This window comes from Oncorhynchus mykiss, chromosome 12, assembly GCF_057628025.1.
Source record: "Oncorhynchus mykiss isolate SJ-2025 chromosome 12, ASM5762802v1, whole genome shotgun sequence".
Taxonomy (NCBI): domain Eukaryota; kingdom Metazoa; phylum Chordata; class Actinopteri; order Salmoniformes; family Salmonidae; genus Oncorhynchus; species Oncorhynchus mykiss.
The window spans coordinates 47,071,962-47,097,101 of record NC_143033.1 but is presented as its reverse complement, the minus strand read 5'-3'; the positions used below and the strand labels follow the sequence as shown (position 1 = coordinate 47,097,101).

The following is a 25,140-nucleotide window of genomic DNA, read 5'->3' as shown; positions in this document are numbered from 1 at the left end:
GCCCACCTCCAGCGTAAACAAATTAAACAGGTCAATTACCAATCCTGACGCTAGGGTTTGAAAATAGAACAGTGCCGGCTTTATCAGGTCGAAATGACAAACAAGCGTGTTTGACAATTGCACTGGGTTAAAGCCAGACAAAATTAGAGCCAAAGGTCTGGGCTTGCTAAACATATCAAGAATTTTGTGAACCATTTTCATGGGCTTAATAGCCTCAAATGCAGAGAAATTGCCTATGAATTGGCACATTGAAAGGTGGCACAATTTACCGCATAGCTTGTCCAAAACAATTGTGCCAAGACACCATTTTTTGGACAAGCTATGTTTACGTGAATTGAGATTATTTCCAGGGCTATACAACACCCTGAAATATACACACACACACAAAATGATGTAGACACCCCTTCAAATTAGTGCATTCGGCTATTTCAGCCACACCCGTTGCTGACATAAAATGTATAAAATAGAGCACACCGCCAGGCAATCTCCATAGGAAAATATTGGCAGCAGAAAGACCTTTCTGATTAATGCATAGTGCCAACTGTAAAGTTTGGTGGATGAGGAATAATGGTCTGGGGCTGTTTTTTTACTTTGGCAACAGTTTGGGGAAGGCCTTTTCCTGTTTCAGAAATGGTTTGTCTCGATCGGTGTGGAAGAATTTGCCTGGCCTGCACAGAGCCCTGACCTCAACCCCATAAAACACCTTTGGGATGAATTGGAACGCCGACTGCGTCCCAGGCCTAATCGCCCAACCTCACTAATGCTCTTGTGGGTGAATGGAAGCAAGTCTTCGCAGCAATGTTCCAACGTCTAGTGGAAAGCCTTCCCAGAATAGTGGAGGCTGTTTATAGCGGCAAAGGAGGGACCAACTCCATGTTAATGCCCATGAATATGGAATGAGGTGTTCGACGAGCATACGTACGTGTGTGTATAAAATATCAACAGTGACGGTAAAATGCCAAATGTCCATGTGCAACGGATGTGAAACGGCTAGCTAGTTAGCCGTGCTGCGCGCAAAATAGGGTTTCAATCGGTGACGTCACTTGCTCTGAGACCTTGAAGTAGTGGTTCCCCTTGCTCTGCAAGGGCCGCGGCTTTTGTGGAGCGATGGGTAACGATGCTTCGTGGGTGACTGTTGTTGATGTGTGCAGAGGGTCCCTGGTTCACGCCCGGCGAGGGGACGGTCTAAAGTTATACTGTTACACATGGTTCTGGAGGGAGGTCTGACAACCCAGTCTCGTTTCAGCACTTCTCTGCAGGAAAAAAAATCCATGGCTCCAAGGAGTCCATTTTAGGCAGAATCGTGTCAGCCTTGAGCCAGCTAGTGCTGCTCCACTGATCTCCACATCATCCAACACTGACGTCAGATAAATACTGTATAGAGATTTGTGAAATACTGCAGATTCAGCCTCCATGTTATCCCAGCTGTGCTAGCTAGAGACACAGGGAGCAGCCTGAAGCTTTTGATGGCGGACACAGTCGCCTGATCCAGAGGTTCTCTACCACCCATGGAGGACAGCTGGCTCTGGGGTTCAGGCGGCCTGGGGACATGAGGGGAACAGGGTGAATAAACAGGGATAGATCCCCTTCTTTGTTACGAGGAAGTGGGAGGGTCATGGGGAAGAGCAGAGCGTACTGGCTCTGTCCATGCCAGCTGGGGACACTCAGATGACAGACTTGACCAGCGCCACCATGTGGTCCACCCCGCATGCTACATCTATCACATGACCTGGCAACGTCACCTAAAATACATTGAATACAGTATGCCATAAAAATATTGCCGTATGACACACCTATGTAGCATTACACATACAAGGAGGTCTGTTGTAGTGTCTATCAATAACAACAAAGAAGTTGGACTAAGTTGTTTGCATAAAACACCAATGTCAATTATCAATAACAACAAAGAAGTTGATAAGTAAACTATATTTATCTGGTCTCACCCGCCATGAGAAGTACTGGTCCAACTTCTTTGCAATACCAAGACATCCTCTCACATTCTTTCCCCAAATGAAGAGCTCACCCCGATCTGGATCAACACAAGCTCCATCAACACCGCCTGCACCATTACAATAGGCAGACATTCAACATATTTGATTGTATTATATCATCAAATGGCTTGAACTAGGAACGGGGTAATAAATTGTAAACAATATGAAAACATACAAGAACATGAAAGGTTTCATATCTTGCATCATCCACTGAACAGTACAGCACCACATGACTAGTTCCTGGGTGAGAAGTCATACTTCCCATATGTCAACATATTCAGCTTGAATTGTAACATTATTGTGAGTTCTTGTGACTCTAAAGAGGGATTGTAGTTTTTTGTCCAACATAACCAATTTCACATACTGAAAATGATGAGTTAACCCACCTGTGACAGCAGCGAAAGGGTTCAGTCCACAGTGGATGCGGTTCATTGTCACCGCAGGGTTAAACTCGGCGCAACCAAACAGTGTTGGAGGGACAAACTCAGGGGTTTGGGATTCAGAGAGATAGGGCCCTTTCCAAGAACGCTGTAGCCCCATACAAACACCTCCCCTCTCTCTGCAGAGACAAACGTTGCCTTTACTGACACTACATATTATTTATTCAAAGGATATGAAAAAAAAGTATACTGAATGGGATGCTATGCTATAAAGCCCAGCAATATTACTTGTGCTTGGATGGTGGTGATGCAAGTGATCTATTATTTCACTGACAAGTTTCATTTTGGCTGATCATGTTCACAGATCTGAAAGGACTCAGTTTTAGCAATATGGTGACGCCAAACATGCCTTCCTATAGATTAATTAGAGATTCCACCTTGTTGCTTTCCCATACCCAGTCTTCTCAGATTGGTAAATATGGAAGGGATAGGAGCAAAGGGAAGTGGCTATGGGCCAAAATGTAACGGGGCCTGGTACTCACCATTCCGAATGGTCACCTGTGTGCCTCCACAGGCCCTCTGGGTCACCTTGCCCACCACTTCAAAAGAAAGTAGTCAAGGGGAGTTAATCTGAGGAGAGAGGGAACATGAAGTAAGAACATGGACAAAAGACCACCCATAGAAAAATGATTAGAACACCTAATGGTACATATAGTATAGCCTGGTGGAACCAGACTGATCACTGCATTTTTTCACTTCACATATCAGTCTGGCATTCGTCCTCATTGATACTGTTTGAGCCTACAGTGAGTATTTGGACCCCAACACATTTGTGGTTGTTTTGGCTCTGTACTGATACAATGACTATGAGGTTAAAGTCCAGAATGTCAGCTTTAATTTGAAGGTTATTTCATCCATATCGGGTGACAGGGATGGCGCTAGGCCTATTCATTAGCCTCCCTAAATAAATCAACATATCAGTCAATATATTTTCTCAGTGATTTCTTTTTTTTTTTCGTCAACAGTTCCATCGTATCTTAAACTTCTTACCGGGTGGGCACTAGGACCTGGGGGAGGCAGCAGCACGTGCTAGTGATTGTTAGGCCTAAGTTACTTGTAGCTAACATTATGGTTAACGTTAGCTACTTCTGTGGCTTGAGACGGCTAGCTAACAGTAAACGGACTGGAAAAGGCTCTGACAGGACGGACTCATGCAGATAGGCTACGATGTGCATTTGTGGTAAGTTAGAGCAGAGAGAGAAAGACTTTGGTCATAATCAAAGCTTTGTTAACCAATACGTTTATATGTGAGGCTGCCTGTAAGTTACAGTGTAACAGACGTTGCGTACTAGCTAACGTTAACGGTGTCTTTTAAATTCAGCATAAGTTATGTGGCGAGGACATGTAATTAACGTTGTATTTAATGTTGTTTTGCTATCTGTGCCAAAATATAAATGAGACCGATGACGTTACATCATGCACATATCTGTTTATACTCAATTGCTTTCATTCAGTAGGCCATTGCAAAAAAAATATCAGTAGGTTTTTAAGGTCACATAGTGTTGATCACAATGTCATTCATTGTATTATCCTCAATTTCTCAACTGTAGGCTAGCTAACGACTGACGTTAGATAGATATACGGAAATGATTCAAGAGAGGCAGTGCCAGCAGCTCTGCCGAAGGCCAATCCGTTGAGAAATGAAGATTTTACCAGTTCAAACAAACACATTAAAACTTAAACTGATATATCACCTATTAATCCTTGAGTTATTGTAAATATGAGTTTAATAACAATACATGTCAAAACACAGCAGGCAAGAATGAGGCTAAGAAGCTGGAGGCTGACAGGGCTGAGGGAGCATGTCTGATGAAGGTTAGTTATAAAAAAAAAAGCTAGTAGATTTTTAATCTTTCAGTTAAATGTGTACAGCATATGTCTTACTTTTGTGAGGCATAAATAAATGATGTTTGTGATATCTTAAAGGGTCATGCAGAACGAGAGGCTTCTGTGCAAGGCAGGGATCAACATGCAAGCTGTATAAATGAGAGAGAGCAAGCATGCCCAGAGAAATATGGACAACAAACAGATCCAGAGAGAGAGAAGGACAACAAACAGATCCAGAGAGAGAGAGGGACAACAAACAGATCCAGAGAGAGAGAGGGACAACAAACAGATCCAGAGAGAGAGAGGGACAACAAACAGATCCAGAGAGAGAGAGGGACAACAAACAGATCCAGAGAGAGAGAGGGACAACAAACAGATCCAGAGAGAGAGAGGGACAACAAACAGATCCAGAGAGAGAGGAGGACAACAAACAGATCCAGAGAGAGAGGAGGACAACAAACAGATCCAGAGAGAGAGGAGGACAAGAAACAGATCCAGAGAGAGAGGAGGACAAGAAACAGATCCAGAGAGAGAGGAGGACAAGAAACAGATCTAGAGAGAGAGGAGGACAAGAAACAGATCCAGAGAGAGAGAAGGACAAGAAACAGATCCAGAGAGAGAGAAGGACAAGAAACAGATCCAGAGAGAGAGAAGGACAACAAACAGATCCAGAGAGAGAGAAGGACAACAAACAGATCCAGAGAGAGAGAAGGACAACAAACAGATCCAGAGAGAGAGAAGGACAACAAACAGATCCAGAGAGAGAGAAGGACAACAAACAGATCCAGAGAGAGAGAAGGACAACAAACAGATCCAGAGAGAGAGAAGGACAACAAACAGATCCAGAGAGAGAGAAGGACAACAAACAGATCCAGAGAGAGAGAAGGACAACAAACAGATCCAGAGAGAGAGAAGGACAACAAACAGATCCAGAGAGAGAGAAGGACAACAAACAGATCCAGAGAGGGAGGCACAACAAACAGATCCAGAGAGGGAGGGACAACAAACAGATCCAGAGAGGGAGGGACAACAAACAGATCCAGAGAGGGAGGGACAACAAACAGATCCAGAGAGGGAGGGACAACAAACAGATCCAGAGAGGGAGGGACAACAAACAGATCCAGAGAGGGAGGGACAACAAACAGATCCAGAGAGGGAGGGACAACAAACAGATCCAGAGAGGGAGGGACAACAAACAGATCCAGAGAGAGAGGGACAACAAACAGATCCAGAGAGGGAGGGACAACAAACAGATCCAGAGAGGGAGGGACAACAAACAGATCCAGAGAGGGAGGGACAAACAAACAGATCCAGAGAGGGAGGGACAACAAACAGATCCAGAGAGGGAGGGACAACAAACAGATCCAGAGAGGGAGGGACAACAAACAGATCCAGAGAGGGAGGGACAACAAACAGATCCAGAGAGGGAGGGACAACAAACAGATCCAGAGAGGGAGGGACAACAAACAGATCCAGAGAGGGAGGGACAACAAACAGATCCAGAGAGGGAGGGACAACAAACAGATCCAGAGAGGGAGGGACAACAAACAGATCCAGAGAGGGAGGGACAACAAACAGATCCAGAGAGGGAGGGACAACAAACAGATCCAGAGAGGGAGGGACAACAAACAGATCCAGAGAGGGAGGGACAACAAACAGATCCAGAGAGGGAGGGACAACAAACAGATCCAGAGAGGGAGGGACAACAAACAGATCCAGAGAGGGAGGGACAACAAACAGATCCAGAGAGAGAGGGACAACAAACAGATCCAGAGAGGGAGGGACAACAAACAGATCCAGAGAGGGAGGGACAACAAACAGATCCAGAGAGGGAGGGACAACAAACAGATCTAGAGAGAGAGAGGGACAACAAACAGATCCAGAGAGGGAGGGACAACAAACAGATCCAGAGAGGGAGGCACAACAAACAGATCCAGAGAGGGAGGGACAACAAACAGATCCAGAGAGGGAGGGACAACAAACAGATCCAGAGAGGGAGGGACAACAAACAGATCCAGAGAGGGAGGGACAACAAACAGATCCAGAGAGAGAGAAGGACAACAAACAGATCCAGAGAGAGAGAAGGACAACAAACAGATCCAGAGAGAGAGAAGGACAACAAACAGATCCAGAGAGAGAGAAGGACAACAAACAGATCCAGAGAGGGAGAAGGACAACAAACAGATCCAGAGAGGGAGGGACAACACAGATCCAGAGAGGGAGGGACAACAAACAGATCCAGAGAGGGAGGGACAACAAACAGATCCAGAGAGGGAGGGACAACAAACAGATCCAGAGAGAGAGGGACAACAAACAGATCCAGAGAGGGAGGGACAACAAACAGATCCAGAGAGGGAGGGACAACAAACAGATCTAGAGAGAGAGAGGGACAACAAACAGATCCAGAGAGGGAGGGACAACAAACAGATCCAGAGAGGTAGGCACAACAAACAGATCCAGAGAGAGAGGGACAACAAACAGATCCAGAGAGGGAGGGACAACAAACAGATCCAGAGAGGGAGGCACAACAAACAGATCCAGAGAGGGAGGGACAACAAACAGATCCAGAGAGGGAGGGACAACAAACAGATCCAGAGAGGGAGGGACAACAAACAGATCCAGAGAGGGAGGGACAACAAACAGATCCAGAGAGGGAGGGACAACAAACAGATCCAGAGAGGGAGGGACAACAAACAGATCCAGAGAGGGAGGGACAACAAACAGATCCAGAGAGGGAGGCACAACAAACAGATCCAGAGAGGGAGGGACAACAAACAGATCCAGAGAGGGAGGGACAACAAACAGATCCAGAGAGGGAGGCACAACAAACAGATCCAGAGAGGGAGGGACAACAAACAGATCCAGAGAGGGAGGGACAACAAACAGATCCAGAGAGGGAGGGACAACAAACAGATCCAGAGAGGGAGGGACAACAAACAGATCCAGAGAGGGAGGGACAACAAACAGATCCAGAGAGGGAGGCACAACAAACAGATCCAGAGAGGGAGGGACAACAAACAGATCCAGAGAGGGAGGGACAACAAACAGATCCAGAGAGGGAGGCACAACAAACAGATCCAGAGAGGGAGGGACAACAAACAGATCCAGAGAGGGAGGGACAACAAACAGATCCAGAGAGGGAGGGACAACAAACAGATCCAGAGAGGGAGGGACAACAAACAGATCCAGAGAGGGAGGGACAACAAACAGATCCAGAGAGGGAGGGACAACAAACAGATCCAGAGAGGGAGGGACAACAAACAGATCCAGAGAGGGAGGGACAACAAACAGATCCAGAGAGGGAGGCACAACAAACAGATCCAGAGAGGGAGGGACAACAAACAGATCCAGAGAGGGAGGGACAACAAACAGATCCAGAGAGGGAGGGACAACAAACAGATCCAGAGAGGGAGGGACAACAAACAGATCCAGAGAGGGAGGGACAACAAACAGATCCAGAGAGGGAGGGACAACAAACAGATCCAGAGAGGGAGGGACAACAAACAGATCCAGAGAGGGAGGCACAACAAACAGATCCAGAGAGGGAGGGACAACAAACAGATCCAGAGAGGGAGGGACAACAAACAGATCCAGAGAAAGAAAGTAATTAAGCCGCTGCAGCAACTCCTTCCAGAAATGAGAGCAATTTAGGTGACAAATGCACTGGGCCCAGACAAGTGAAGCTGAATAGCTACCCACATGAAAGTTTCGGTACACAGAAAAGGGCATTTCAGCACTGCTGGTTTGAGAAATACAATAGGGTCGATTACACTGTCCACAAAAACGCAGCTTTCTGCTTTCCATGTAGTTTTTGGCAAAAAACATTACATTTGATTATGTTGTCAGTAATGGCTGCAAAAATGGGAAAAAAGCACTGTTTATCTTCGGTAAACTTGAGATGACACAAACATAAAGAGACAGGATTGTGGCATGGCAAAGCTACCAGGCAACTAGCAATCATGGGAACATTGCTCAGATTTTAACATCTGCCCCTGCTAGTGATATTGCAGAGAGAAGGGAGTATCTGAGTAGAATTGTTGCTGTCAACTCAATGTTAGGAAGACAGGGACTCACTTTCTGTGCAAATGATGAATCTAGTGAAAGCACAAATAGAGTGTACTTTCTTGAATGTATGGAGCTTTTGGAGGAGTTTGACCCTTCCCTGCAAAGGTACAATACTCCATCAAATGCGACGTCTCTCTCTCTCCAGAATCTCAGAATGACATGACCGAATGCTGTGCTCAAGAGACTACGGACACCATAGTCTCTGAGATGTCAAAGTCTGGAATGTATACCATTATGGCGGATGAGGCCAGGGATGGGCAGACTGAACAGTTGGCTCTGTGTGTTAGGTATGTGACACAGAGGGGACAGCTAAGGAGCGTTTACTAACACTAGCAGAAATCAAGTCATTTGACGCCCAATCGATAGCAAATGAGTTGCAACAGTAGCTTCAAATAAGAGGGGTAGCAGGCCTAAAGTACGTTGCACAGACCTCTGATGGTGCAGCTGTCATGAGTGGGTCCAAAGGAGGTGTGCAAGCACATTTCAGAGTGCTGCATCCGGAGGCAATTTATGTACAATGCTCATGAGCTTAATTTGGTGTTGTGTCGTACTTGCAGGGCTATTCCGGAGGCTGCTGAGTTTTTCAGTTTCTTGGAGAATGTGTATTCGTTTTTCAGTACATCCCTAGTTAACCACCACAAGTTCAAAGAAGCTCAGTCCAAACTTGGAATAGCATCAGCTGAACTTGTACAGCTCTCAAACACTCGCTGGGCATGCCAGCTGCGGTCCATAAATACAGTCATGGACACGAACTGCTATTTTTGATGGTCTTTCTGCCATTGGATCCCCCATGGCTGTTGGTCTGAGAGCAAAGCTTCATCAGTTCTCCACCATGTATTTGCTACTGATGTATCAGTCCCTTCTTTTTATAACCGAGGGACGACACAAGTTCCTCCAGAAAGAGACTGTGGACCTGGCAGAAGCTTGTTTTTGGCATACAAGCTGTATGTGACACACTGATAGGCAAACGCACAGATGCATTTGCCACAGAACTTTATGACAGAACCAAAGCCCTCTGTGAAATTCACAACATTTTAGAGGCAGATGCAGCAAGAAAGCACAAACAAAGGAAAATTTGAGATTTTGTGGTGTAGACGCCCATGGGTTTAAGCACAGAATTGTCAAGTTCCCAAACAATGAAAACAGAGTTGTTGCTTGGACAGGATGGTTTGTGGGCTTGACCAGTGATTCTCGACTGTAGATGAAGGTCTGCTCAAAGGCATACAGGCATGCAGCCCCAACTCAAAAAACTTCCTCGATACATCATGCTTAACTGAGTTTGCCAAGCACTACGGTATTGATGTTAAAACAGAAGAGATGTTGGGGGCCAGAAACTTTCTTGCCCGGAAAAGAGAGGCTGGATGTCCTCCCAAAGATATGCTTGCTCTGCATAACCTCCTGGATGATGATGTTTCCTTCTCTGAAGGAAATCATTCAGGTTGCCTTACAATTCCTGTGAGCAGCTGCTCCTGTGAAAAGTCCTTTAGTGCACTGCGCCAGCTGCACTCCTGGTTGCGTAAGACAATGGGTCAGAAAAGGCTTGCAAGTAGTGATGAACCGATATGACATTTTTGACTGATACCGATATCCAATATTTTACTTGCCTTAGCTGCCTTTAAAGCATTCTAGTACAGTTAAATATTTAACACACACACGTGTGCAGTCTAAGGCACTGTATGCAAGAGGCGTCCCTACAGTCCCTGGTTCGAATCCAGGCTGTATCACCTCCAACCGTGATTGGGAGTCCCATAGTGCAGCGCACAATTGGCCTAGCGTTGTCCGGGTTTGGCTGGGGTAGGCCGTCATTGTAAATAAGAATTTGTTCTTAACCGACTTGCCTAGTTAAAAATAAAAGGTTACACACACACACACACGCGCACACACACACACACACAAAAAAGTTATTTTGTTGCCATTCACATATGTCCCCATTACCAGTAAAGCATAATCAAAACCTATTTCTTTCACTTACTTGCTGTGTTGTTCCATTGTTCATTTGTTCAGTCGTTTCATTCTCAACCAGGATTTCTGTGGAATGTCGTTTGGGTCTTTGCGTGTCAAAAAAGATACACATCAAATAACACTATTTGATGTGTCAAATAAGCATGTTGACCAATCAGGACGTGAATATGACTGCATGTCACATAATAATTTAACGTAGTTATTACACATTGATTACACTATCACTCATATTTCATATGTCACAACGATTCATTGATACATATGCTATGATGCTGGTAAAGTTGTCTCGTGCACCTACAGTGCTGGTCATTAAAAAAAGCTAGCTAGCTCATGGATTCAAACAATGTTCTTCCCCAAAAACATAGCAAAATGACATAATATGTTTCAGTAGCTATAGTTAGCTAGCTAAATATATAGCTGGTGTCATCTATAATACCCTTATTTATAAGACAGTTCTTGTTTGATTAATGGTGGTCGTACCCATCTATGTGAAGCTAGCCATAAATAAGGATTAGCCACAATAGTTAGCCTTCAAAATGAAAGTATGATATAATTCTACTATTTGTATTCATTTGCATCACTGTTAATTATATACTTTTATTTTGAAGGCAAACCGCAAATTCCACTATTGCGCCTAATCCTTATTGTGGCTAGCTTCACAACACATATCCCAGTCTGATCGAGCCTCACTAGCCAGATGAAGCTAGTTGGCTGCTTATAACGTTAGCTTTTGGCAACAGGGTTAAGTAGCTGGCTAGCTATTTATTTTCATGAACTGAAGTTTAATTTCAATAGGAGAACAACAAGTGGCAACCTAGCTAATATTTACTCACAAGGATTCCTAAATCATTCCTAAGAATAATTATAAATGACTGCAGTTTCTACTGGTCATTGTTTTCAGGCTGGTTGTATTGGTGCTAGCTAGGTAAAGTTACTCCAGAAGTTGCGGTTGAACAAACAATGCTTTATTACCAATACAGTATTGTAAACACATCGTTCGTGGCCCAGTGTTTGCTTGTTTGCAGACATTTTTGTACAGCTTTGACACTGCTACTGTATCTTTTTTGACACACAAAGACCCAAACGGCTTTCCATAGTATGTATGTTGTGAAGCTAATAGCAGTGACGCTATTACTGTGTAACTCCAGTAGGGCAACATCTGAAAAATAGCGCACTTGGTAGTGTGTACCGGTGCCCGACCAGTCGGCGAAAACCAACATCACCCACGACAGAGTATGTTGACATTAATGGATTTCGCCTTTGAGTTGAGTCAATGACATTTTCTTACTCTTTCAAATGACTGCTTGACTTGTTGACTGCTCGATCCACACAGCAGACATTGTGGGCTAGGTTAGGAATGCTGTGTTGTATGTGTAGTGCAACATTTTACGTGGCATCATTACATTATGTACCTACGTTATATAGGTATGCACATCAGCTTTGACATGGTTTTGCACATCGGCGTTAAACATGACATCGGCCGATACCGATGTTGGCATTTTTAGCTAATATCGTCCGATTCCCAAAATCTTCACCGATATATCGTGCATCCCTACTTGCAAGTCTTGCAGCCATGTCCATTGAGGCTGAAGTGCTTGGGCCACTAAGCCACAATAATGTCATTGACCACTTTGCCATCTTTAAAAATAGGAGAGACACTCTAATGAGTCCAACCACAAAATAAGCATCAAGAGGTAAGCAGGAGGAGCAGTTCTGTAATATAGGTTGTAATATTTGTTTGGGATCTTACTCAGATTTTATTCCTAATTATTTTTCAAATGTTCTATTTTATTCAGCTCATTAGTTGAATTTAGTTTTGTCCCATTATGGATGATACGGTTTAAGATGTTCCATGTGTCTGAATTATTGGGTTAATTTTGAGCAAACTTAACAAATGGGTGAAACTTAGATAGAGATAGATAGATAGATAGATAGATAGATAGAGTGCCTTGCGAAAGTATTCGGCCCCCTTGAACTTTGCGACCTTTTGCCACATTTCAGGCTTCAAACATAAAGATATAAAACTGTATTTTTTGTGAAGAATCAACAACAAGTGGGACACAATCATGAAGTGGAACGACATTTATTGGATATTTCAAACTTTTTTAACAAATCAAAAATTGAAAAATTGGGCGTGCAAAATTATTCAGCCCCCTTAAGTTAATACTTTGTAGCGCCACCTTTTGCTGCGATTACAGCTGTAAGTCGCTTGGGGTATGTCTCTATCAGTTTTGCACATCGAGAGACTGACATTTTTTCCCATTCCTCCTTGCAAAACAGCTCGAGCTCAGTGAGGTTGGATGGAGAGCATTTGTGAACAGCAGTTTTCAGTTCTTTCCACAGATTCTCGATTGGATTCAGGTCTGGACTTTGACTTGGCCATTCTAACACCTGGATATGTTTATTTTTGAACCATTCCATTGTAGATTTTGCTTTATGTTTTGGATCATTGTCTTGTTGGAAGACAAATCTCCGTCCCAGTCTCAGGTCTTTTGCAGACTCCATCAGGTTTCATCATTCTTCCAGAATGGTCCTGTATTTGGCTCCATCCATCTTCCCATCAATTTTAACCATCTTCCCTGTCCCTGCTGAAGAAAAGCAGGCCCAAACCATGATGCTGCCACCACCATGTTTGACATTGGGGATGGTGTGTTCAGCTGTGTTGCTTTTACGCCAAACATAACGTTTTGCATTGTTGCCAAAAAGTTCAATTTTGGTTTCATCTGACCAGAGCACTTTCTTCCACATGTTTGGTGTGTCTCCCAGGTGTCTTGTGGCAAACTTTAAACAACACTTTTTATGGATATCTTTAAGAAAAGGCTTTCTTCTTGCCACTCTTCCATAAAGGCCAGATTTGTGCAATATACGAATGATTGTTGTCCTATGGACAGTGTCTCCCTCCCCAGCTGTAGATCTCTGGCAGTTCATCCAGAGTGATCATGGGCCTCTTGGCTGCATCTCTGATCAGTCTTCTCCTTGTATGAGCTGAAAGTTTAGAGGGACGGCCAGGTCTTGGTAGATTTGCAGTGGTCTGATGCTCCTTCCATTTCAATATTATTGAAATGCACAGTGCACAGCTTGCACAGTGCTCCTTGGGATGTTTAAAGCTTGGGAAATCTTTTTGTATCCAAATCCGGCTTTAAACTTCACAACAGTATCTCGGACCTGCCTGGTGTGTTCCTTGTTCTTCATGATGCTCTCTGCGCTTTTAACGGACCTCTGAGACTATCACAGTGCAGGTGCATTTATACGGAGACTTGATTACACACAGGTGGATTGTATTTATCATCATTAGTCATTTAGGTCAACATTGGATCATTCAGAGATCCTCACTGAACTTCTGGAGAGAGTTTGCTGCACTGAAAGTAAAGGGGCTGAATAATTTTGCGCGCCCAATTTTTCAGTTTTTGATTTGTTAAAAAAAGTTTGAAATATCCAATAAATGTCGTTCCACTTCATGATTGTGCCCCACTTGTTGTTGATTCTTCACAAAAAAATACAGTTTTATATCTTTATGTTTGAAGCCTGAAATGTGGCAAAAGGTTGCAAAGTTCAAGGGGGCCGAATACTTTCGCAAGGATGGATAGATAGATAGATAGATAGATAGATAGATAGATAGATGTAGGGGGGGCATACACCTTGCCCGTTTCAGTCAGGAACAGACTGTGGTCCTGCCCGCACACCACCTACAGGACAGACATGGCATCTGCAGGTTCTAGTCACCAATAACAGTCACAAAATGCATTTTCACTCCAGGGTGAAGTTTTCCCTATGTTCAGTTAGAACAGTTAGAGTTAGAACAGGATCAGCATTCCCTACTTCAATCCTAACCTTGATCATTATTTTAAAATGTAGCCTTTATTTAAATCGGGGTCATTGAGAAACATTCTCTTTTACAATAACAACCTGAACAAGATGTAGCAATAATGGCTGAGGTGTCTCACTGTCCCCGATACACAAAACAGACTAAACACAGCTGGGTCAATGGGCTGTAAAAGCCTTCCATCTTGTGAATGATGTGACTGGCACTGCAATGGAGAGAGGTAAAAAGAGAGAGGGAGAACAGCCAACAATCAACTATTCAAGGAGGCCGGTCTGTCCAGAAAAGGTCACCTCTGCCCATCCAACCCCATCGGACATTTTGCATAAAGACCCAAGTCCCCTCGCCTAATGTCCCTGATCTAGGATCAGCAGTCCCCTGTCCATATAATCTTATTCATTGTGATCAAAAGGCTAAACTGATCCTAAAATCAGCACACCACCTCTGAGACGATTCATATATACGGCCCCTGAACACACAATTCTAATAGGATTGTAGTTCAACTCGAAAGCTTATAGGAAGTCATTCGGCAGAACAGCACAGTCTGAAATTCCGGGAGAGTGAATACATTTCCAGCCTGCATAGATTTGACACTGTGAGTCATTAGCATGACTCAACATACACCCGGCCGTGTTGCATGACAACGGCAGAGAGGCAGACTTTCCTTTGCATTTTGAGCATTGTTTGAGCCTGATCAACTGCGTCAGTAATATGGCGTGTAAACAATTCATAGCGCAATGTGTGTGTGTGTGTGTGGTACCTGTAGATTTCATCTTCAACAATCTTCCTTCCACACTGGCCATAAGCATTGTTCCCCAGACTGAACACTGATGTGGGAGAGAGAGAGAACGAAAGAGACATGAAACATGTGGGGGGGTGATCCATATGCTTAGATTAACAGTAAAATGGAGCACAGTGCAGCATAAGACAGGACCTATGCTTACTGCACTGATTGGAATGCCACTCATTTCAGCTGCATTGTATTACTGCGATACTGTGTCTGTAAAACAAACTAACGGTGGCACTTTAATTTAAAGTAGAGAAATGACAAGGTATTTTCTTAGAAAATGTATAAATAACACAGTATTAATCTATACATTATATGTTTGTTTCTTTGGGATGAAATAAAACAAGGATAACAGGGCACCAAGAGGTACCAGGTAAGTTACCAATTGTTAGATTACTATATATAGTACCTCAAAGTACTGATTGTTACCACATCATTTCCTAGTAAATATCAGCGGAAAGAGTACCGTATACTTAAGTCCAAAAAAAGGATCGTAAAAGCAACTATAACGCCCTCTTTGCCGATCATTGGCTCTAACATATTTCTGCAAATTGCATAAGTGAAGGTCGGGATTCAAATGACAAATTGACTGAAAATAGCAGGAAGGATCAACATCAATATTTTCAACACTTAAGGGACCACACACTGGGTTGACCTGGTCAGTTATAGGAGTGCCCTGGCTTGCATCCATGAGCAGTAATTTTAACTAATTAGAATAGAATAACGTTTATTGTCCATGTCGCCGCGAACAATGGAAATGTGTCTTCAATGGAAATGCTCTGTTCTCAATCCCCCCTTGACATATAGTTGAGACGAGCACAGGGTCAAGCTGCGGGGCCCCTGGATGGAGAGCAAGTTGTTGGGTTAAGGGCCTTGCTCAAGGTCCCAACGGTAGGGAAATGTCTTAAGGATGTGAACCCAGCAGTCCTCCAACTGCCAGATCAATTCCCCCTTATTTTTCCTAGTTTTTGGGTAATATTTTCATCCAAATAGTTTTTTTTGCAAAAAAGCACACAGTGAGCAAAATAACCCCAAATAGACAGGATAGCACATTATTCAAGGTATAAATTATAATCTCGGAACCTATATCTTGCGCTAGCTATTTTAGTTGATTTTCATTACCTTACATTTATGTGAATGTCTCACGAGAGCTTATCCAAAACAAGTTTACTTAGATTCCTGTTAAATAAAAAAACCCTCCTCAGGTATATCATAAAAGGAAGGTGTAACCTGTGTTGCTGGCGGCCGCGACCGGGAGACCCATGAGGCAGGGCACAATTGGCCCAGCGTCGTCCGGGTTAGGGAGGGTTTGGCCGGTAGGGATGTCCTTGTCCCATCGCGCTCTAGCGACTCCTGTGGCAGGCTGGGCGCAGTGCACACTGACACGGTCTCTAGGTGTACGGTGTTTCCTCCAACACATTGGTGCGGCTGGCTTCCGGGTTAAGCGACCATTGTGTTAAGAAGATGTGCGACTTGGCGGGTCGTGTTTCGGAGGATGCACGACTCTCGACCTTTGCCTCTCTTGAGTCCGTACAACGGGACAAGACTAACTATCAATTGGATATCACGAAATTGCGGAGAAAAGAAAAGGAAGGTGTAACAAATCGTTGTTGCTCAAAGTATTGTGAGTTATATGGGCATTTTCGTAACAGTTCAGTGCCATTTTACATGAGGAAAATAAAATGTCACCCTCTGTGCCGTCTCTTACCTCCCTCTGAGTCGGTGAGCACTAGGGAGTGGGCACGGCAATGTGCCACCTACACAACCCTGTTCTCCTGGGCCTGGCCAGGGGGAGAGGCACCGGGGAGGGCTCCAGCACATAGTCATAGCTCTTATCTAGAGTGAACACTAGGAGATTTATACATCACTGGGACGGTTTGACACTAGCCCTGGTCCCAGATTTGTTTGCGCTCTTGCAAACACCATTAATGTCATTTTCCAGCCTTGGCTAGAGAACAGAGACAGACTGGCAGTCAGGCTAGTCTGACACATACCATTTGCTCGTTCACAGGTATCAGCTAAGGGCAGGCGCTGCACAAATTAATCTGAATATTAGCAGCTGATGGGACTCTACATCATATAGACTCGAGATTGGTGAAAGTGTGCAGCAGTCGTTGAAAACATACACCCATCATCGAGCAAATTATGCACATCCTTCAATATTTCTTGGTTGACAAGCTGGTCCACTTTTATGGATGAATCGGTTAAAGCTGCAGTCTTGATGCAAAAAACAATAAACTGCAGTCCCCGCCACTTGGTTTGCTATAAAGCTGAGGGATGGACAATGTTTATAAGCAACGGAGTTAAACTACATTTTTGGAAAAGGTAGTTGTATTAAACTCATGAAGCATCTATGTTATTTTATTAATCAATCAATGAGTGTATATTATTATTTGAAACAGCAAGATCCCAGATTGTGCCTTTAAATAAAGAAGTTGGAGGAGAGAGTGCTTGCCATGGAGGATGGGGGGAGTGAGAGAGGGAATAACTATTACGGCAGCCTTGCTGGGTGCGTTGGAGGCCCAGCTGGGAGTCTCTGTGGAGGACCATTCCCCACACCTTGGTGAGGTCCTTGGTGGAGGAGGAGAGAAGTGTGAAGACGTACCCACAGGCTTCAGAGGAGATCTGAGGAGAGGGACCAGCTCGGGAGTCAGTCACTCACTGTCTGTCAGTGTCATCTATTCAAGTACATCAATTGTGTTTTCAACAGTTCGCATATCATGTTAGAAACGGAATGCATGTATGGCAAATATGCGTACCTGCCATGGGTAGAGATGCATTGCCCAGAGAATGAGTACATATGGGGCCAAAACGCAGTGCTGTCAAGTAGTAGTAGTCAGGCAGTGGTCAGGTCACCAACTCTGGGTCCTTGAGACCTGGGTGTGCAGGCTTTTGCTCCAGCCCAGTACTAACACAACTGATTTAGCCAATTGACTGCTCATCAAGACCTCAATTAGCTGAATCGGGATCTTGTTCAGTAGCCACAAAACAGGAGAAAACACTTTGATAAGAGAAGTAGCCTACTACCTGAACTTGTCCAAGAAGAAGTCAGATTTTGGTTCTCCAATGCAAAACATTTTGTGCCCCAGCCCTACCGAACAAACACGGCCCGAGTGTAGACCAACTGGCCTGGAACAAAATCTGTTGGCATAAATTGTATAGAAACGTGTCTGTGTGTCAGTTAAGTGTTTCTGTGGTTAAAGAGAGACATTACCTGCTGCTCTGTCTCCAGGCGGTAAGATGTGAGCTGGTATTTCCTGGGCTTTTTTCTGCCACTGTCCGGAACCTCAAATCTGGGAATGCCCAGGGCTCCAGTGTAGCTAAAACCCCATACGAACACTTTGTGGTTGGGCTTTCTCAGCTTCCCCACATACTGAAGCACTGGACCCTCGTTCTTTCGCTCCCGAGACCCGGAGACAATGGTGGGGGTTGCATATTCCTGAGCTCCAAGTGCTAACCTGTGTCGGGCATACACTCGAAGGCACGCCAATGACATCTCCACCCCTCAGCCACCTGAGAAATCATGAAACAGAACACATAATAAAGCCAGATATTGGGTTGTCATTGGAAATTTGACAGAGAGGAGAGAAAGAGTCTTGCTAGAATCAGAGTTGTGTAAGTGGGGTTTAGCTCTATAGTACTAATGTGCACAAAATATATATTTTCAAAGAGTTAATACAGCCATTTTGAAACTAGCTAAATAACCAAGGTAAACATTGGCAACCACAGCACTACCCTTCTTCTAGCACGGCTAACGTTAGTAATCTAACATTGCACTGTTACTAAAAAGGTAGTGATTCATTGAATTTTTGCAAGCAGCATTTAGATTGTTGTAGACAGCAACAAAAAAACTCCTTTAGCTTAGCCACTAACTATTACAGTCACTCATCATCATATAAAAAAATAGTAAAGTTAGCTACAGTATCTTTGCAAATGATTTTAACCTTGGTCCTTTTTAATCTTTACGACACAAGCTTCAATGCAAGAGTGACACCTAGATACTGATATAATCGTAATATTCATAGCTACCTACAGTGCCTTGCAAAAGTATTCACCCCCCGTGGCATTTTTCCTATTTTGTTGCATTACAACCTGTTATTTACATGGCTTTTTCTTTGGATCTCACGTAATCGACATACACAAAATAGTCTAAATTGGTGAAGTGAAATGAAAAAAATGTGTTGTTTCAAAATCTGGTGCAACCAATTATCTTCAGAAGTCACATAATTAATTAGATTGCACACTGGTGGACTTTATTTAAGTGTCACATGATCTGTCACATGATCTCAGTATATATACACCTGTTCTGAAAGGCCCCAGAGTCTGCAACACTACTAAGCAAGGGGCACCACCAAGCAAGCGGCATCATGAAGACCAAGGTGTTCTCCAAACAGGTCAAGGACAAAGTTGTGGATTAGTACAGATCAGGGTTGGGTTATAAAAAAATATCAGAAACTTTGAACATCCCACGGAGCACTATTAAACCCATTATAAAAAAAATTGAAAGAATATGACACCACAACAAACCGGCCAAGAGAGGGCCGCCCACCAAAACTCATGGACCAGGCAAGGAGGGCATTAATCAGAGACAACAAAGAGACCAAAGATAACCCTGAAGGAGCTGCAAAGCTCCACAGCGGAGATTGGAGTATCTGTCCATAGGACCACTTTAAGCCGTACACTCCACAGAGCTGGGCTTTATGGAAGAGTTGCCAGAAAAAAGCCATTGCTTAAAGAAAAAATTAAGCAAACGCGTTTGGTGCTCGCCAAAAGGCATGTGGGAGACTCCCCAAACATATGGAAGAAGGTACTGAATACTTTCGCAAGCCACTGTACATTATGGTGACATGAGTTGTGTGTGTATTCAATGCCATTTTGACATGCGTATGTCCGCAGAGGGAGCCATGACAGTCACCCTTAACTGCACTTTCAACTTTGATCAGGTTCAGAAAGGAACCAATACAAGTGAAGCAAGTGACAGTACGCTACGTTGCTGGGCTGGAGTGTAAATTCTGAATCACAGTTTATTATCTGAGCAACTTTCAATGTTATCTGAATCATCAACTCTTTCTCTCACCCACATGCAATTACAGCTTTGTGTCCCTCCGTTTCGCATGCTATGTTTACATTTTCCAATAATATAGTACACATATAGAAGTTACATCTGGCCGATGTAGTATGGAGAGCGTTTGCAAATTGCCAAGATGTCGCCGAGATGTTGGCATTAGATCATTTTCGCCCTTTAACCGCTGTTTGGACAATGCATCTCAAAGCTGAATGCTGCCTGGCCGCTCTACAGACAACATTAAAAATACCTTTGTTTGAGGCCGGATCCAACAGCAAATACTGTTTACGCTAACCAAATTAGTTTAAACATCGAATTTGAATGGAAAACAGATGATTAGCTAAATTATACTGGCAATAATAAAAAACAGTATGCTTTGCTGGACTATAAGTGATTTTGTTTGTGGGTAAAATGAAGAGTAGATTCAAGTTAATCATTGCTATACCGTCAAGTTCTTAAAAGAACTCCAGCACAGAAGAAGAGAGAAACAAGGAACAAAGAAACATCATATTTAACCAAAATATAGCTTATGCAGAGGGGGTTTATAACTGTAGTTGGTTCGATAAAGATGGAATTAAGGTTTAATTATAGGCTAAGAGCAGTGAATATGTGATGAATATATTTACAAAAAAAGGTCATGTTTGAGTCCAATAACGAAGTCGAAAATAGACGAAACGTAGTCTATACCCAGATAAAGAGCAATATACCAAATGATAGACACAACTGAGAATCCCTCTGAGAATTGACAATATATTTTCCAAGCAGTCCTATGGTCAAGAATGAGATGACACAGGCACAAATTAGGAGAAAACATGAATGCGCACTTTAAACAGACACATCAATAATCTTTTTAGACAAAGTACAATAGACAGGGACATGATAACATGATAAACACACAATAATTGCTACTGTGACTCAGGGCTTGAAATTATAGTCCTCCCGTCATCCCAGGGATGATAAATATGTAGCTGTTCAAAACAGACTGGGACAGTTCTGGGATGATAGATCCAAAATTAATGCAACCCCTCCAAGCAGGGGCTGGGGGTTCGTTTGGGATTCACAGAGAATTCACTGGCAGACTTGAATCGACAGCCTGTTTGACAGATGGAGACAAACAATAACGTATTGTAGATGGGTATACAGTGCATTCGGAAAGTACTCAGATCCCTTCCCCTTTTCCACATTTTGTTACATTACAGCCTTATTCTAAAATCTACACACAATACCCCATAATGACAAACCGATGTTTGCAAATGTATTCATAACAAAAAGGGGAAAAAATAAGCATTTGTAGCGTGGTTCGTACTGCGTTGTGTACTTTTAATTAAGACACTGCCACAACTGGAGGTCTGCTGGTTGAATTATTTTTATTTGCCCTGCACATGAAGAGACAACACACAATACTTTAGCCCTTGGCGCAGTCACAGCTCTCAGGCACCTTGCTAGCCGAAGGTCAGGCAAAAGAGACCGTCAAAAAGAAATAACAGGTGCTGCGTGCACACATTCAGTGCACAACAGCACACCATACAATACAAGTAACATGAAATAGAACATAATTCAGACAAAATAAAAGACATAGCTGCACACGACGAGACAACACACAATATTTTAGCCCTTGGCGCAGTCACAGCTCTCAGGCACCTGCGCAAGCACATGGACACTCACTGTCCCAAGTACTCCCAAGTTACAATAGGTACCCTAGTTAGAGAGCTCGGTGAAACTTGTTAACATAAATATTTTTATTGTCCACATTGTAACAAACTTATGGTTGCATAACAGCACATTGTGTAACATTACGACGGTTTTATATTGAACAATTCCGGAGCCAAGGACAACATACCTTGCTAGCTGAAGGTCAGGCAAAAGAGAACAATAAAGGGGTACGGAAATACAGATAACCCGCGATGGGCCAAACCAAAATATACACAACTTTTACAATCACGTGTAAAGTGTTTGTACACCAAAAAATAACATTAGCTATGCAGCTGTAATTAAATTTAAAAATACACTGAATTATTACTATCAAATGATTAACATCCCCTCTTGAACTGGCCTATTTGAATTGGTCCTTGTGTGCAACTTGGTGCATAATCTAGGGGAACAACATCACACTGCTACACATTGACATAAGTAAGTGCAATGAGACTCGAAATTGAGCTCAGGTGTATCCTGTTTCCATTGAGCATCCTTGATGTTTCTACAACTTGGAGTCCACCTGTGGTAAAATCAATTGATTGGACATGATTTGGAAAGGCACACACCTGTCTATATAAGGTCCCACGGTTGACAGGGCATGTCAGAGCAAAAACTAAGCCATGAGGTCGAAGGAATTGACCGTAGAGCTCCGAGACAGGATTGTGTTAAGGCACATATCTGGGGAAGGGTACCAACAAATGTCAGCATCATTGAAGGTCCCCAAGAACACAGTGGCCTCCATCATTCTTAAATGGAAGAAGTTTGGAACCACCAAGACTCTTCCTAGAAGAGGCCGCGTAGCCAAACTGAGCAAAAGACCACGGGAAACAAGATTCTCTGGTCTGATGAAACCAAGATTGAACTCTTTGGCCTGAATGCCAAGCTTCACATCTGGAGGAAACCTGACACCATCCTTATGGTGAAGCATGGTGGTGGCAGCATCATTCTGTGCGGATGTTTTTCAGTGCCAGGGACTAGGAGACTAGTCAGGATCGATGGAAAGATGAACAGATCGAGTAAAGTACAGAGAGATCCTCAATGAAAACCTGCTCCAGAGTACTTATGCCCTCAGACTGGGGCGAAGGTTCACCTTACAACAGAACAATGACCCTAAGCAAACAGCCAAGACAAAGCAGGAGTGGCTTCAGGACAAGTCTCTGAATGTCCTTGAGTGGCCCAGCCAGAGCCCGGACTTGAACCTGATTGAACATCTCTGGAGAGACCTGAAAATAGCTGTGCAGCAATGCTTCTTATCCAACCTGACAGAACTTGAGAGGATCTGCAGAGAAGAATGGGAGAAACTCCCCAAATACAGGTGTGCCAAGCTTGTAGCGTCATACCCAAGAAGACTCGAGTCTGTAATTGCTGCGAAAGGTGCTTCAACAAAGTTCTGAGTAAAGGGTCTGAATACTTATGTAAATATTATATTTCCTATATTTTTTATACATTTGCAGAAATGTCTAAATGTTTTGCTTTGTCATTTGGGGTATTGTGTGTAGATTGATGAGGGGGGAGGGGATAAACTATTTTCAATACATTTTAGAATAAGGCTGTAGCGTAACAAAATCAGAATACTTTCCAAATTCTCTGTATGATAAGCTACATCTCTGCTGTAACTTGATCAGTAGGCCTACCGTTAATTACTTTCTTGTTCTGCTCTCTCATCCACTAGTCCACTAGTCCTTCTTCGCCTCCCTTTTGCTCTGTTTTGGCTCAGCATGAGACAATTTTGAATGGGTTTCTCAACATCAGTCTATCATTTCTGACATGGCTACATTTCTAAGAACTGACACTAGAAGGGAAAACATTAAGCAAAAAAGTATCAGAACATTTGTATTTAACAAGAGTAGTGATGTTTTGCATCCCAATTCTCCACACTTCTCCTAAAGTATGCACTTGTACACTCCTTCTCAAAGGTATTAAAGGCATTGAATTGGTGTGAGTATTGGCTGGAGGGATTGATTGATTTAATTTATTAGACAATTAAGAAAATACAAGGCTGCTCCAGCCGGAAACAACCGAACATACATAAATTAATTATTGAGGATAAGAGGAAGGCAAGGTGGAATATATACCAACTTTTTTGTGGTTGTTAGAGCAACAGGTGCTGTGGGTGGGCTCTCTATGTGGTCTTTACACTAGCTGATTTCCAAGAGCTTCTGTATAATAACATCCATTTGATTTACAATGGTCTTTACTTTCACTTACTAATCATAAAACAGAAAAATATCACAGTGATGGTTGAACCTACCCACTATGATGTCCTTCACTGGTTGTGTCTTAATGCCAATCTTCTGTCCTCTCCCACACCAATTGAATTGGATGGTTAGATCAGATCTGCCATGCTGACCCTCAAAATGGGGGCCCCTCAGGTGTGCGTGCTTAATCCCCTCCTGTACTCCCTGTTCACCCACGACTGTGTGGCCACGCACGACTTCAACACCATAATTAAGTTTGCAGATGACACAAGTGGTAGGCCTGATTACTGACGACGATGAGACAGCCTACAGGGAGGAGGTCAGAGACCTGACAGTGTGGTGTCAGGACAACAACCTCTCCCTCATCGTTCACAAGACAAAGCCGCTGATTGTGATTGCTTAGCAGATCAGAAAAAAACTATCAGTATTTACAGTGCCTTGCGAAAGTATTCGGCCCCCTTGAACTTTGCGACCTTTTGCCACATTTCAGGCTTCAAACATAAAGATATAAAACTGTATTTTTTTATGAAGAATCAACAACAAGTGGGACACAATCATGAAGTGGAATGACATTTATTGGATATTTCAAACTTTTTTAACAAATCAAAAACTGAAAAATTGGGCGTGCAAAATTATTCAGCCCCCTTAAGTTAATACTTTGTAGCGCCACCTTTTGCTGCGATTACAGCTGTAAGTCGCTTGGGGTGTGTCTCTATCAGTTTTGCACATCGAGAAACTGAAATGTTTTCCCATTCCTCCTTGCAAAACAGCTCGAGCTCAGTGAGGTTGGATGGAGAGCATTTGTGAACAGCAGTTTTCAGTTCTTTCCACAGATTCTCGATTGGATTCAGGTCTGGACTTTGACTTGGCCATTCTAACACCTGGATATGTTTATTTTTGAACCATTCCATTGTAGATTTTGCTTTATGTTTTGGATCATTGTCTTGTTGGAAGACAAATCTCCGTCCCAGTCTCAGGTCTTTTGCAGACTCCATCAGGTTTTCTTCCAGAATGGTCCTGTATTTGGCTCCATCCATCTTCCCATCAATTTTAACCATCTTCCCTGTCCCTGCTGAAGAAAAGCAGGCCCAAACCATGATGCTGCCACCACCATGTTTGACAGTGGGGATGGTGTGTTCAGGGTGATGAGCTGTGTTGCTTTTACGCCAAACATAACGTTTTGCATTGTTGCCAAAAAGTTCAATTTTGGTTTCATCTGACCAGAGCACCTTCTTCCACATGTTTGGTGTGGCTCCCAGGTGGCTTGTGGCAAACTTTAAACGACACTTT

General features: G+C 43.3%; 1 protein-coding gene across 1 annotated transcript; it reads right to left on the bottom strand.

Moving 5' to 3' along the window:
* Positions 1-1,434: 1,434 nt before the first annotated feature.
* Positions 1,435-18,388, bottom strand: LOC110538904 (RCC1-like G exchanging factor-like protein). The gene is made up of 5 exons (XM_090191382.1): positions 18,107-18,388; positions 17,388-17,517; positions 16,654-16,728; positions 2,914-2,970; positions 1,435-1,541 (listed from the first exon to the last, which is right to left on the bottom strand). The coding sequence occupies exons 1-5, from the start codon at positions 18,386-18,388 to the stop codon at positions 1,435-1,437; spliced, it is 651 nt and encodes a 216-aa protein (XP_090047508.1).
* Between the last annotated feature and the right edge of the window lie 6,752 nt (positions 18,389-25,140).